The sequence below is a fragment of the Coregonus lavaretus genome (assembly GCF_964263955.1).
Source record: "Coregonus lavaretus genome assembly, chromosome: 14".
NCBI lineage: Eukaryota > Metazoa > Chordata > Actinopteri > Salmoniformes > Salmonidae > Coregonus > Coregonus lavaretus.
The window spans coordinates 24,635,910-24,649,391 of NC_140001.1; the positions used below are offsets into that span (position 1 = coordinate 24,635,910).

The window sequence follows — 13,482 nt, forward strand, 5'->3', positions numbered from 1 at the left end:
CTAGCCACCCGGCATGCAGAGTGAACGAGCTCTCTAGTGCATTTACAACAACAAAGGAGTGTCAAAGTTTTCAAGACCATCACAGCTAGCTGGCTTTATAATATTGTATCATATTGATGCAGACTCCCAATATATGGTCGATTGTTAAAGTCCGAACGAGTCTGGTGAATGCAGGGAATGATGAGATTGGGAAGGATTGGTAAGTGGTTAGTAACAAAAATGTGCAAGTGATGCACACCGAGACTAGCTAGTTAGCTAGTTGTACCGCGCTAGCTAGCTACTGAGACGGTGACTGATTCGTGTCAGGATGGAATAAGGATAGCTAGCAAGCTAACTATATATTTTTTGTCATCAAATCAACAACCTCGCCTCAGTTAGTTTTCTATCGGTAGATTGTGATGTCAAGTCTTTTTTTTTTTTTTTTACAAGTGTATCACTAACGTTAGCTAGCAAGCTATGATTTATAGGGTAATCATCGGTGTTTTGCAGCTTGCCTCCAATCTTTGCTCCAGACGATCGATAGCTAGCTACCTAACATTATCCCTGACACTGGCAGTCACTCCTCATTTTATTAACTTCTATTTTCAACATTGAACTTTTTTTGAGCATTGCTGCAGTCGTCTTGAAAAACCCTTTCAACTAAAGAGTAACGTTACTGTCCAAACAGTTAGCTAACTTAACATCTCCTGCAGCAATATTTATCCAATGTCGTTTGTGTTTACAATCTTGTCTGTAGGTCTGGACAGTTGGAATTGATGGTCATTGTAGGCGCATGACTCAAAGATGGTTTGTTTCTTTATTTTACATCCTAACAATCTTATACAAATAGCCAAAACTTTCAAAGTAACAATGATGAAGTAGTTGCCCTATGCATCCTCGTGAACAGGTAGTCAAATCACTAGTGATATACTGTACCAGTATTACATGTTCAGTTCTTCACAGGACCATAAATTCTCACATTTTTATTGCACATTGATGTCTTTGGCCAATAATGTAATCTCTATTTTCTTCAGATCCGGATTGCAGCACTAAATGCAGCCTCAGCCGCTGCTGATGAGTCTGAAGACCCTCTGAAAACTAAAAAGAGTCGAACTAAGGAGGCTCAGGTGTGGTAGTCTTGCTGAGCCACATTACACTAGCCACATTTGGTTAAACTTTGCTTTCAAAGTAGACATTTGCTTGTTCTGAGTTATTTCCCTCCTTTTCCTATACAGGAAGCAGAGGCATTTGCTTTGTATCATAAAGCATTAGATCTTCAAAAGCATGACAAGTTTGAGGAGTCTGCCAAGGCCTATCATGAACTCCTTAAAACCCCATTGCTCAAAGAGGTATCATTCCCTTCAGAGACTCAATGAGGTTCACTGCATGTCTTATTGAAATTATCCTGCACTATAACCCTTTATATGATTTAACATGTTCTCACACCTCTCACAGGCAATGCCCTCGGACGACCAAAAGGTGGGTCTTAAGCATCCAGGACTGATGCTGAAATACTCTACCTTCAAAAACCTGGCTAGTTTGGCTGCGCTGCGGGATGATTTGGAGACAGCCATGGAATTTTACTTGGAGGTAAACTCATCCTAAAAGAGCACAAGTTATGGAACCTATCAGTAAACCATATAACTAATAATTGGTAAGGTAAATCTTAGCGGGAGAATAAATGTTGTTTACTGTACACAATACATTTGTTCAAGTCCATGTGACCTGAAGATACGGTATATGTTTTCTCGCAGGCTGTGATGCTGGATTCCACTGATGTGAACATGTGGTACAAGATTGGTCAGGTGGCTGTGCGACTGCTGCGCATTCCTTTGGCGCGGCATGCCTTTGAGGAGGGTCTGCAATGTAACCCAGACCACTGGCCCTGTCTGGACAACCTCATTACTGTTCTCTACACACTCAGTGACTACAGCTGTGAGTCATTCCTCTGTATGTCTGTCCTCTGTCACTGTGCAAAGGATTGACTAATCAGTATTGTTTTTATCATATTTCTAACTGTTTAGAACTGTTGATTTGAAAATGGTCCAGGTGTGCAAAAATGTGTGGGGGGGTAGTTATCTATCATACTGTTTTCCAGGCTGTTTGTATTTCATCTGCAAAGCCCTGGAAAAGGATCATTGTTACACCAAAGGGCTGGTGTTGAAGGAGAAGATCTTTGAAGAGCAGCCTTGTCTGAAGAGGGACTCCATGCAAATGTTCCTGAAGTGGTATGGCCCTTCTACCCACCTGTCTACTTATCCTAAATGTGTGCTGTCATACAGCTGTCCATATGGTCTTGATCTTGTCCTCATGCTCCATATGCAGTGACATGTCCATTCACTATGTGGAGGTGGATGAGGAGGAGACCCAGGCCATTGTGGAGGAGGCAATGGATCTGCGACGGCGCAGGCAGGCTCTCTCTGCCCGGGAACCCAAACCAGACCTGGTCCTGGTCCAACCCATCCGCTGTTTCTCGTGAGTCTTCACACTTACTCTTATCTGTTGACAGGTGGACGCGCCTCCCCTTCTCTTGTAGTTTCACAGGATACAGACAGTTGCTGTGAATACTCAAACATGTATTTGTTTTTTTGCAGTTTACTCCCTTGCTTTACATTTTGATTAATGATAGGATTGTTTTAATTGACAAAGCATTTTGGACTGTTATGATTCTCAGGTGGAAGAATGTTGGAGAGAGCCTCCTTGCCATGTACAGACATCAGACCATCTGCGAGCCGCCACGCCCAAGTCTGGGCCGCAGGATTGACCTGTCCCAGTACTGCGACCCCAACTGCCTCCAGGCCTTGCCTCCTGAGCCCTGCCCTCCTGTCAGTGAGATCCAGACCATCCCCAGCAGCAGCCCCAGCTCCTCCCTGCCTCCACTTCCTGTCCCTGAGCCATCAGCACTGTCCCAGCCCAGCCCTGTGGTTCAGATCACACAGAGCCAGACTGTAGAGGTCACTACAACTACAGCCCCCTCTGTTGGTCAGTTGCTTCTTTTCATCTAATTTAGCATGTCAATTCCATTGATTTGCAAGCATTTAGACAACAAAACAAATTGTCTCAGAATGGCCTATTGTATGCTCTGATAATTAATGTGTTGTTTAAATGTCAATTGGTCCCTTCACAGCTATGGAAACCTCCTTCACTGTGAAGGAGAAGGAGAAAAAGGCCCCTAAGAGGAGACGCACAATGGAGGACAGTGGAGACACTGCCAAGCGCCGCTCAGCTCGGGTCAGAAACACAAAGTGCAAGAAGGAGGAGAAGATTGACTTCCAGGAGCTGCTGTTCAAATACCTACCATCCAGGTATTGTCATGAAACCCCAAGGGAAAAATAACAACGCATTGCAAATATATTGTTTTGGATGGTGATCAGGCTCTCCTGTTCCACTCAGACTAAAGAAGTTTGACCTTGAGGATGATGATGAGAGCCTGAGTAACCTGGAAGCTCAGTGTGAAGTCAAGCAGGACTCCCAGCTGCTCCATGGCACTAGCGGCATGCCTTTAGACTCTATTGAATATATGGAATCAGGTACATGTCTTATACAATCCTCTACATGATTCAAATGCGTTAATGTCAAACATCTTATAGGATTTACATTACATTGTCTTTCTTCATCCCCAGAACAACAGGATGTCCACAACTTCGTGCTCAATAATATGAGCAATGGTGGGATATTAGAGTTGATGATGCGCTATCTGAAAGCGGTGGGTCAGAAGTTCATGGAGGAGTGGCCTCGGGGGCTGACTGCAGTGGTGCTGGAGGTGTATCACAGCTGGAGGAAGCACAGTAGCGGCCTCCCCAACCCTCTGCTCCGCGACTGCAGTAATCAACACATACGGGTATGAGATAGCCCAGGGATCTATTGTGACTCTCTCCTGATTTGTTACTTTATCAACAGTGTTTAAATTGAAGTACCAATGTTTTGTCATCCCACCTATTGCACCTGTCAATTTGTCTGTAAATTACTTGTAATTGGTGTTTCATGTGCAGGAAATGTTTCTGATGAGCCTATCATGTATGGAGCTTCAGTTGGAGCAATGGTCACACAGCAAAGGCAAAAATGGTATGTGTCAAAAAGATTGCTTTACTTTTGTATTCCTTTATGAAATATCCATATTGGTTTCTTTCTTTTTGAAAAACCATATTGGTACTTAACCACACTGCCCTTTCCCACCTGGACAAAAGGAACACCTATGTGAGAGTGCTGTTCATTGACTACAGCTCAGCGTTCAACACCATAGTGCACTCAAAGCTCGTCACTAAGCTAAGGACCCTGGGACTAAACACCTCCCTCTGCAACGGGATCCTGGACCTGACGGTCCGCCCCCAGGTGGTAAGGGTAGGCAACAACACGTCTGCCACACTGATCCTCAACACTGGGGCCCCTCTGGGGTGCGTGCTCAGTCCCCTCCTGTACTCCCTGTTCACCTACGACTGCGTGGCCAAACACGACTCCAACACAATCATTAAGTTTGCTGACGACACAACAGTGGTAGGCCTGATCACCAACAACGATGAGACAGCCTATAGGGAGGAGGTCAGAGACCTGGCAATGGTGCCGGGACAACAACCTCTCCCTCAATGTGAGCAAGACAAAGGAGCTGATCGTGGAAAAGGCGGGCCGAACACTCCCCCATTAACATCGACGGGGCTGTAGTGGAGCGGGTTGAGAGTTTCAAGTTTCTTGGTGTCTACATCACCAACAAACTATCATGGTCCAAACACACCAAGACAGTCGTGAAGAGGGCACGACAACACCTTTTCCCCCTCAGGAGACTGAAAAGATTTGGCATGGGTCCCCAGATCCTCAAAAAGTTATACAGCTGCACCATCGAAAGCATCCTGACCGGTTGCATCACCGCCTGGTATGGCAACTGCTCGGCATCTGACCGTAAGGCGCTACAGAGGGTAGTGCGTACAGCCCAGTACATCACTGGGGCCAAGCTTCCTGCCATCCAGGACCTATATACTAGGCGGTGTCAGAGGAAAGCACAAAAAATTGTCAAAGACTCCAGTCACCCAAGTCATAGACTGTTCTCTTTTCTACCGCACGGCAAGCGGTACCGGAGCGCCAAGTCTAGGACCAAAAGGCTCCTTAACAGCTTTTACCCCCAAGCCATAAGACTGCTGAACAATTAATCAAATGGCCACCCGGACTATTTACACTGCTGCTACCCGCTGTTTTATCTATGCATAGTCAGTTTACCCCTACCTGCATGTACAAATGACCTCGACTAACCTGTACACCCGCACATTGACTCGGTACCGGTACCCCCTGTATATAGCCTCGTTATTGTTCTTTTATTGTGTTACTTTTTATAATTTTTTACTTTAGTTTATTTGGTAAGTATTTTCTTAACTCTTTCTTGAACTGTTGGTTAAAGGCTTATAAGTAAGCATTTCACGGTAAGGTATTCGGCGCATGTGACAAATAAAGTTTGATTTGATATATTCCTTCCTTTTTCTTTTTGTAAAGGGTCCCCGAGAAAGTGCAGTGGAGGCCAGAGCAGTGTTGTGTGTGATGCAGAGTTCCCAGGGCAGCACTTTGAAGGGGACCTGTTACAGCTGGCCCTGGGATCATCACAGGGGAACCTGTTTGAGGACAACTGGGTGGCCGTGGTGGTACGTGTTTACTGGCTCAAGGCACGCTTCTTGGCCCTGCAGGTAACCTTAACATTCATCCTGTAACCTCATTTACCCCTGTTTTCTTTGGCATGTTTACCATAGCACATACTTTTTTTTCCTAGCATCATACCAAGTTGACCCCTTTCCTCATAAATCTCACATTGATTTGTCTTAATTATTTAATCGAATCTGATCAACATTTTCTGTTGATGTGATTCATAACCTAAGACTTGTTTTGTGTACTTGTGTCCTCTCACAGGGAGACATGGACCAGGCCCTGGAGAGCTATGATGTGTGTACAGACATGCTGCAGAGTCACACACGGACCACAGAGGAGGACAAGTACACCATCTACCTGCCCAACCTGCGTGTGGATGCAGCCATCTCAGTGGAGGAGGTCAGTGAACAGTAAAACTAGCGCACATACCCTATTTGAATAACATGCACTTGGCCCTCACGTGATGTATTATTTTGTCCAACCATCTCGTTAGAGCCTGTAGTTCCCCTGTGGTTTTGAGTTGTCTGGTTAATCAGAAAGAGTTTCTTTCTCCAAACGGCATGGACAGATTGATAAGAAGCTGAAGTCTCTGGAGCGTTGTCAGTCCCTGGAGGAGATCCAGCGTCTGTTTGAGTCTGGGGACTATGAGTCTGTGGTGCGGCTGCTGCAGCCCACCCTCAGCTATGGCTCTGGGCGGGTCAAGCCTCTGGAGTTTGTCAGCTCTGTTCCTGAGAGGCCTGCCCAGCTGCTTCTGCTACAGGTTAGCGTCTGGATTCATACAGCAATAGATGTCTGGTGTCTTTTACATGAGACTCTTCTTTTTAAGAAGTCTTTCTCTGTTTGGCATGGCACTACTTATCAGTGTGCTACTGACGTAGAAAGGACAAGCAGTGTTATCGCTTATCGCATCAGTACATTCTATGAGCGTGATGAAATGTACAATAAACAGCCATTGAGACATTTGTAGATTTTTGACATTTTTCCTCTTTTCTCTGCATCTCTGTGCCCCAGAACTCCCTGTTGAAGCAGAAGGACTACCGTCAGTGTCTGGAGTGCACCGAGGTGGCCCTGAACGAAGCCCTGCAGCAGCTCAACGCTGTCCCAGCCAGCTCTCACTCGGCCAAAGAGGAATGGGTGTCCACCATCACAACGCTGCTGGGAGGCATCGAGGTCTGCTTCACAGAGGACCCTCAACTCCTGAGCAACGTCAACCGCTACACCAGCATGGCCCGGCTGGCCAACAACCTCATCCAGGTCCGATGTACACCGGGGCAACACTGACACTAATGTATCTGGTAGACACAGAGTGTGTTTGGAAACAGAAAATCATATTCACATTTGTTGTGTGTCTTGTCTCCAGCTGATTGACTGCATCATGGTGATCCCAGATGATCCCAAGGAGCCTAATTTCTCCTCGGTCCTGCCCTGGATTCTCCTGCACCACATCATCAAGCACGAGGAGACTGCTTTCAACTGCCTGCTTCGCCAGCACATATCTGTAGGGGACGATGAAGGTATGTGGTGGTGGAGTCCATCATGTTCATAACTGCTATGATGTCCTGTTTAAATACATGTTGGATGCCCTAAAATGTCTTGTTGTTCCCTGTGACCCTCTTCAGAAGACTCTAACACCCCCATGCTACCCTCCTCCCTGATGCTGCTCAACACGGCCCATGAGTATCTGGGTCGCCGCTCCTGGTGCTGCAAGTCAGACGGAGCTCTGCTCAAGTTCTATGTGAGTTGGTCAACAGGGCTGAGATTGTGTGGACATCCTTTGTCAGCTCAGTCAATTCCTTCTGTTTTGTTTACCTATGATATGGCTTTGATTAGTTTCTAATAGCTTTCAAAGTATTTTTCATAGTTTAATCAGGATAGAACGTAACTAGTGTTGTCTTCACGTTCATGGTTCAGGTTCGTGTTCTGGAGAAGGAGCTGGCTGTCTCTAAAGCGGAGCCCACCCATCCCTACAAAGAGGAGTTGGAGATGGCCTTGGAGCAGTGCTTCTACTGCCTGTACGCCTACCCCAGCAAGAAGAGCAAGGCCCGCTATCTAGAGGAGCACTCCGCTCAACAGGTCAAACACCCAGCCCTCTTAAAGGGATACTGTGAGATTCTGGCATTTAAGCCCTTGCTTTACTTACGCTGCACGCAGAGACATAAAAATGGTATCCACGAGTTCATCTGACTCTGGGTAAGTAGAACAAGGGCTTGAATGCCAGAATCCAACAGTATCCCTTTAATGTCATATTACTGACTCTCCTTTAACTTTCAATGCCGTTCACATTTCTGGTTTTGTCCTATTGTTTTGAGAGAGGATAAGCTAATGTAAATCATGTAAGATCATGTAATATGTTCAACTGGCTTCTAGGTGGCTGTCAATGCCACATGAGGTTGTTTACACACTGGGATTGGCTTGAAGTGTAACTGTGATATGCAGTAATTGCATGATGAATAGACTGCTCCTAAGGGACCAGGTTAATTAGTTAATGAATGCAATCCCCTGACTAATTAACTACTGGTTGGTCATCCGAGCCATAAGATCCAGGGACTCCACTAGAACGGGTCAACACATGAGTAAGCATGCAATTGATTTACTTTCAGGGAATTTGAATGATATTAATTATCTGGCTGCCTCTGCTTAAGAATGTACCAGCCAGTGCTGTTAATCCCTTCTCATGCTAGAGGAAATCACCAGGGTTTCAGTTAGGAACAGTTGAATCTTAGGGCAATCTCTTTGGGGGCTGAGTAAAAAAAAAACACATATGTATGCGTTAATATAATAATTATACAGATCTTTTTTTTTTAACAGTACAATACAATGGTTTTTCTTATCGTCATAACTAAATGTGCCTTTGTATGGAGTGCAGGTGGAACTCCTGTGGAGCAATGCCCTCTTCATGTTCCAGTACTTCAAGCCCAAGACTCTGCCTGAGTTTGACAGCTACAAGACGAGCACGGTGTCTGCTGACCTGGCCAACCTGCTGAAGAGGATCTCTGGCATTGTGCCCCGAAGTGACACTCCCATCCTCACCATGGACGAGGTGTCAGCCTACATCGAGGGCACGGCTGGAAAGGTCAGTACAGGGCATTTATGAGTCACAAATGCTAATTGACTGTACGTAGCCTCAACCTGGCTTTACGTGTTGCCATGGAGAAGTCTTTAGGCCTGTACAGCACTTCATGACCATTCATTATAGACACTGTACAAGTCATTATCCATTCAAATATATGTCTGATTTACAAATGGAATGTACAAATGTACAAGATTCTAGTGGAATCTGTAAGACTGATGTCAGACCTGACAGGAGCAGCATAGTAGATCATGAGGAGATCATCCAGTGGTTCTTCCCACCCAGGAGCCAGTACCTTGCCTTCCTGAGGGGGGCGCTCCAGCACCCCCTGTGGTCAATGAGATCTTCTACCTCCTGGCTGACTACCACTTCAAGAACAAGGAGCAGTCCAAGGCCATCAAGTTCTATATGCATGACATCTGTGTTTGTCCAAACAGGTCAGTTCTATTGTTTGCTGCTATAGTTCTATTGTTGCTATAGTATACACATTTTAAGCAGCTCAACATGAATATATGAGGTTTTTTTTACCTACAAGGGGAATTCTAAATGGTGTGGTGATGATACTCCCATGGCATGATTCATTCTATGGTTGTAGGTTTGACTCCTGGGCTGGCATGGCTCTGGCGAGGGCCAGCCGCATCCAGGACAAGCTCAACTCCAACGAGCTGAAGAGCGATGGCCCCATTTGGAAGCACTCCCTGCCTGTGCTCAACTGCTTTAAGAGGGCCCTGGAGATCAACAGCTCCAACCTGGCTCTGTGGATCGAGTACGGCACCATGTCCTACGCCCTGCACTCCTTCGCCTCACGCCAACTCAAACAGTGGAGGAGCGCGCTGCCCGCTGAGGTCGTCAAACAGGTGCAGTGGACAGACCAGTGTATAGAATACTCATATGCACTGTATTCTGTTCTACTTCTTTAAACTAAATGATGTCACACCCTGTCACTTCTGGTCATCATGTGTCTGAATTAATTGTTTAGTCAATTGAACTGTCTAGTGTAGGCAAATCACTGCTGACAGTAGTGGATATAATGTGTATGTGTGTGTTTTTCAGATGGAGGAGAGGAGAGATACCATGCTGGAGACGTCGTCCCAGTGTTTCCAGGGGGCGTCTCGGTGTGAGGGGGATAGTGATGAGGAAGAGTGGCTCATCCATTACATGCTGGGGAAGATAGCTGAGAAACGCAAGCAGCCACCCCGGGAATACGTCGAGCTCTACAAACAGGTGCACAGCAGGGGAAACTATCTGTGGACTCAAGTGATTCATAGGTCTGCCTTGCAGACTAGTATTTGTACAGACAGGGGATGTCCAGGTAGGCCAGTACGGTGGAAGGGGTGATGGGGAAATTGGGAAGTCAGAGGTCAGATAATGTAGCTCTGTCTGTATGTCTTTCCCTGTTACCTTCACTGCTTCTTTACCTCTCCAGACCCAGTTCTTACATTCTATAGCTCCATTCTATAACTTAGAATCACTGTGTATCTCTGTTTGTTTTTCTGTTTTTCCAATACATGTCTTTTGCATTGTGTTTTGCTGCTCTGTTATAACAAGTCTAACACAATGTCATCAATTTATTAAGCAATATGTGTGAAAGGATGATATCTGACCATTGAATGATATTGACCATGGAAACCAGTGTTTCATTGTGTGTAACACCCATCAGATGAGATTGAGCAGTGTCTGATGCTCTCTCCTCTCTTTCTCTTCCCACGCAGGCAGCACATTATCTGCATGAGGAGGCTGCCAGATACCCTCGGAAAATACACTACCACAATCCCCCTGACTTGGCTATGGAGGCCCTGGAGGTACACATGCTTTAGACCAGAGGGTTTCTAGCTCCGGTCCCTACTGGGCCATAATGTACAATTGTGCTTTTGCACATGAAGAAACCAATTTTAAAAAATACAGTTTATTGCTGTATTCATCTAGAACAGTGGTATTCAAAGTCGGGGTCGCGGAGGAACTGCAGTGGGGTCGTCCCAAAAAATTAAATAAATTAATAGTATATCGTATTGTATGGGACAATAAACATACATATATATATATATATATACTACCGGTCAAAAGTTTTAGAACACCTAGTCATTCAAGGGTTTTTCTTTATTTTTACTATTGTGGAGTAATAGTGAAGACATCAAAACTATGAAATAACATATGGAATCATGTAGTAACCAAAAAGTGTTAAACAAATCAAAATATATTTTATATTTGAGATTCTTCAAATAGCTACCCTTGATGACAGCTTTGCACACTCTTGGCATTCTCTCAACCAGCTTCACCTGGAATGCTTTTCCAACATTCTTGAAGGAGTTCCCACATATGCTGAGCACTTGTTGGCTGCTTTTCCTTCTCTCTGTGGTCCGACTAATCCCAAACCATCTCAATTTGGTTGAGGTCGGGGGATTGTGGAGGCCAGGTCATCTGATGCAGCACTCCATCACTCTCCTTCTTGGTAAAATAGCCCTTACACAGCCTGGAGGTGGGTTGGGTCATTGTCCTGTTGAAAATCAAATGATTGTCCCACTAAGCCCAAACCAGATGGGATGGTGTATCGCTGCAGAATGCTGTGGTAGCCATGCTGGTTAAGTGTGCCTTGAATTCTACACAAATCACTGACAGTGTCACCAGCAAAACACCACCACCTCCATGCTTTACGGTGGGAAATACACATGCGGAGATAATCTGTTCACCCACACCGGTTGGAACCAAAAATCTCAAATTTGGACTACAAACTTCCACTGGTCTAATGTCCATTGCTCGTGTTTCTTGGCCCAAGCAAGTCTCTTCTTCTTATTGGTGTCCTTTAGTAGTGGTTTCTTTGCAGCAATTCGACCATGAAGGCCTGATTCACACAGTCTCCTCTGAACAGTTGATGATGAGATGTGTCTGTTACTTGAACACTGAAGCATTTATTTGGGCTGCAATTTCTGAGGCTGGTAACTCTAATGAACTTATCCTCTGCAGCAGAGGTAACTCTGGGTCTTCCATCCTGTGGCGGACCTCATGAGAGCCACTTTCATCATAGCGCTTGATGGTTTTTGCGACTGCACTTGAAGAAGCCTTCAAAGTTATTTAAATGTTCCGTATTGACTGACCTTCATGTCTTAAAGTAATGATGGACTTTTGTTTCTCTTTGCTTATTTGAGCTGTTCTTGCCATAATATGGACTTGGTCTTTTACCAAATAGGGCTATCTTCTGTATACCACCCCTACCTTGTCACAACACAACTGATTGGCTCAAACGCATTAAGAAGGAAAGAAATTCCACAAATTAACTTTTAACAAGGCACACCTGTTAATTGAAATGCATTCCTGAAGCAGGTTGAGAGAATGCCATGAGGGTGCAAAGCTGTCATCAAGGCAAAGGTTGGCTACTTTGAAGAATCTCAAATATGAAATATATTTTGATTTGTTTAACACTTTTTTGGTTACTACATGATTCCATATATGTTATTTCATAGTTTTGATGTCTTCACTATTATTCTACAATGTAGACAATTGTAAAACATAAAGAAGAACCCTTGAATGACTAGGTGTTCTAAAATGTTTTACCTGTAGTGTGTGTATGTGTTATGTAGTAAATGTATTTATTGGTTTCTTTTCATTTTGATAAGAGATGAACATGTAATGAATTGAATATTATTTGTTGATGTAAAAATGTATAGATTTTTTTTTATAAGGTTGTGTCATTAGATAATAATAATAATATGCCATTTAGCAGACGTTTTTATCCAAAGCGACTTACAGTCATGCGTGCATAAATTTTAACGTGTGGGTGGTCCCAGGATCGAACCCACTACCCAGGCGTTACAAGCGCCATGCTCTACCAATTGAGCTACAGAGGACCATGACGGTCATGAGGATTTATTTTAGAAAAAATGGTGTCCCCAGAAATTCTGGTGAAAAAAATGGGGTAACTGCTGAAAAAGTTTGAATAACGCTGATCTAGAATGAATTACATGTAAGTGTCCTTTTTGTGTAATAGTAGATATGTAGAGAGAGTATACCGTATCTTAATAAATCCCTTTGACTCTCTGGCATCTCTCCCTCAGCTGTACTTCCGTCTGAGTGCCACCATCCTAAAGCTGCTGGAGGCTGAGGAACCGGACCTGGAGCATGAGATCTTCTTCAACATCCTCGCTGAGGCAGCCACCGGACCCTTCGCCAGGGGGGAAGAGAAGAGCATGCCCAGGTCCCACGAAAAGTGAGGGGGCCTCAACCTTAGCCTGGGATCTATGCTCTTTGTTATGAAACTCATTCTGTGACTCACCTACAAATCAAAAGAAAAACCTGAAATTCCCCCACTCTGGCCCAACCTTTTGTTTTGTCCCCCTCTCTCTCACCTCAGGGAGAAGCCCCTCTCCATGATGGACGAGGACTCCCACTGCTCTGTGTCGTCTGTGTGCGCTGCGGCGGATGTTCATGGGGCCTCCCTCCCCTCCAACGCTGCAGGTCTGACATCCCCACCTTACACGGCCACTCCGGTCGACCACGATTACGTCAAACGTAAAACCCTCAGGCGGCAGCAGCAGCAGACGTGGCAGCAGCAGCATGAGGAGCAGCAGCAGGCTGATGGTACAGTCCCAGTCCTAGACTCTGCCTCTGGGCCTCTGGGCCCTTCCTTCACTGGGCTGGGTGAGGAATCTCACTGGGCTGGGGAGTAGTGGTGGTTAGAAGGTACATCACTATGATGATAATGGGTCTGGTTCCAGTAAGGACCCCATATGCACTGGGTGATTGGGATATCATGGTAAAATGGGCAATATGGCATCTCAGGATATGTGGACAACAGCGTTTAGTTTAAGCAAACA

General features: G+C 45.1%; 1 protein-coding gene across 1 annotated transcript in view; it reads left to right on the forward strand.

The window, feature by feature from the left end:
- Positions 1-35: 35 nt before the first annotated feature.
- LOC311141653 (calcineurin-binding protein cabin-1-like) overlaps positions 36-13,482 on the forward strand; it is a 67,649-nt gene continuing 54,202 nt past the window's right edge. The window contains exons 1-27 of the mRNA XM_084177053.1: positions 36-199; positions 737-786; positions 1,014-1,106; positions 1,215-1,328; positions 1,435-1,569; positions 1,734-1,914; positions 2,078-2,207; positions 2,305-2,454; positions 2,654-2,961; positions 3,107-3,284; positions 3,373-3,509; positions 3,603-3,820; positions 3,972-4,044; positions 5,458-5,645; positions 5,866-6,003; positions 6,173-6,364; positions 6,616-6,858; positions 6,965-7,118; positions 7,224-7,339; positions 7,516-7,677; positions 8,471-8,677; positions 8,960-9,111; positions 9,270-9,531; positions 9,728-9,898; positions 10,387-10,476; positions 12,724-12,875; positions 13,020-13,306. Coding sequence (XP_084033179.1) covers positions 784-786; positions 1,014-1,106; positions 1,215-1,328; positions 1,435-1,569; positions 1,734-1,914; positions 2,078-2,207; positions 2,305-2,454; positions 2,654-2,961; positions 3,107-3,284; positions 3,373-3,509; positions 3,603-3,820; positions 3,972-4,044; positions 5,458-5,645; positions 5,866-6,003; positions 6,173-6,364; positions 6,616-6,858; positions 6,965-7,118; positions 7,224-7,339; positions 7,516-7,677; positions 8,471-8,677; positions 8,960-9,111; positions 9,270-9,531; positions 9,728-9,898; positions 10,387-10,476; positions 12,724-12,875; positions 13,020-13,306 — 4,234 coding nt within the window. The 5' untranslated portion in view covers positions 36-199; positions 737-783. The remainder of the gene's footprint in view (positions 200-736; positions 787-1,013; positions 1,107-1,214; positions 1,329-1,434; positions 1,570-1,733; positions 1,915-2,077; positions 2,208-2,304; positions 2,455-2,653; positions 2,962-3,106; positions 3,285-3,372; positions 3,510-3,602; positions 3,821-3,971; positions 4,045-5,457; positions 5,646-5,865; positions 6,004-6,172; positions 6,365-6,615; positions 6,859-6,964; positions 7,119-7,223; positions 7,340-7,515; positions 7,678-8,470; positions 8,678-8,959; positions 9,112-9,269; positions 9,532-9,727; positions 9,899-10,386; positions 10,477-12,723; positions 12,876-13,019; positions 13,307-13,482) is intronic.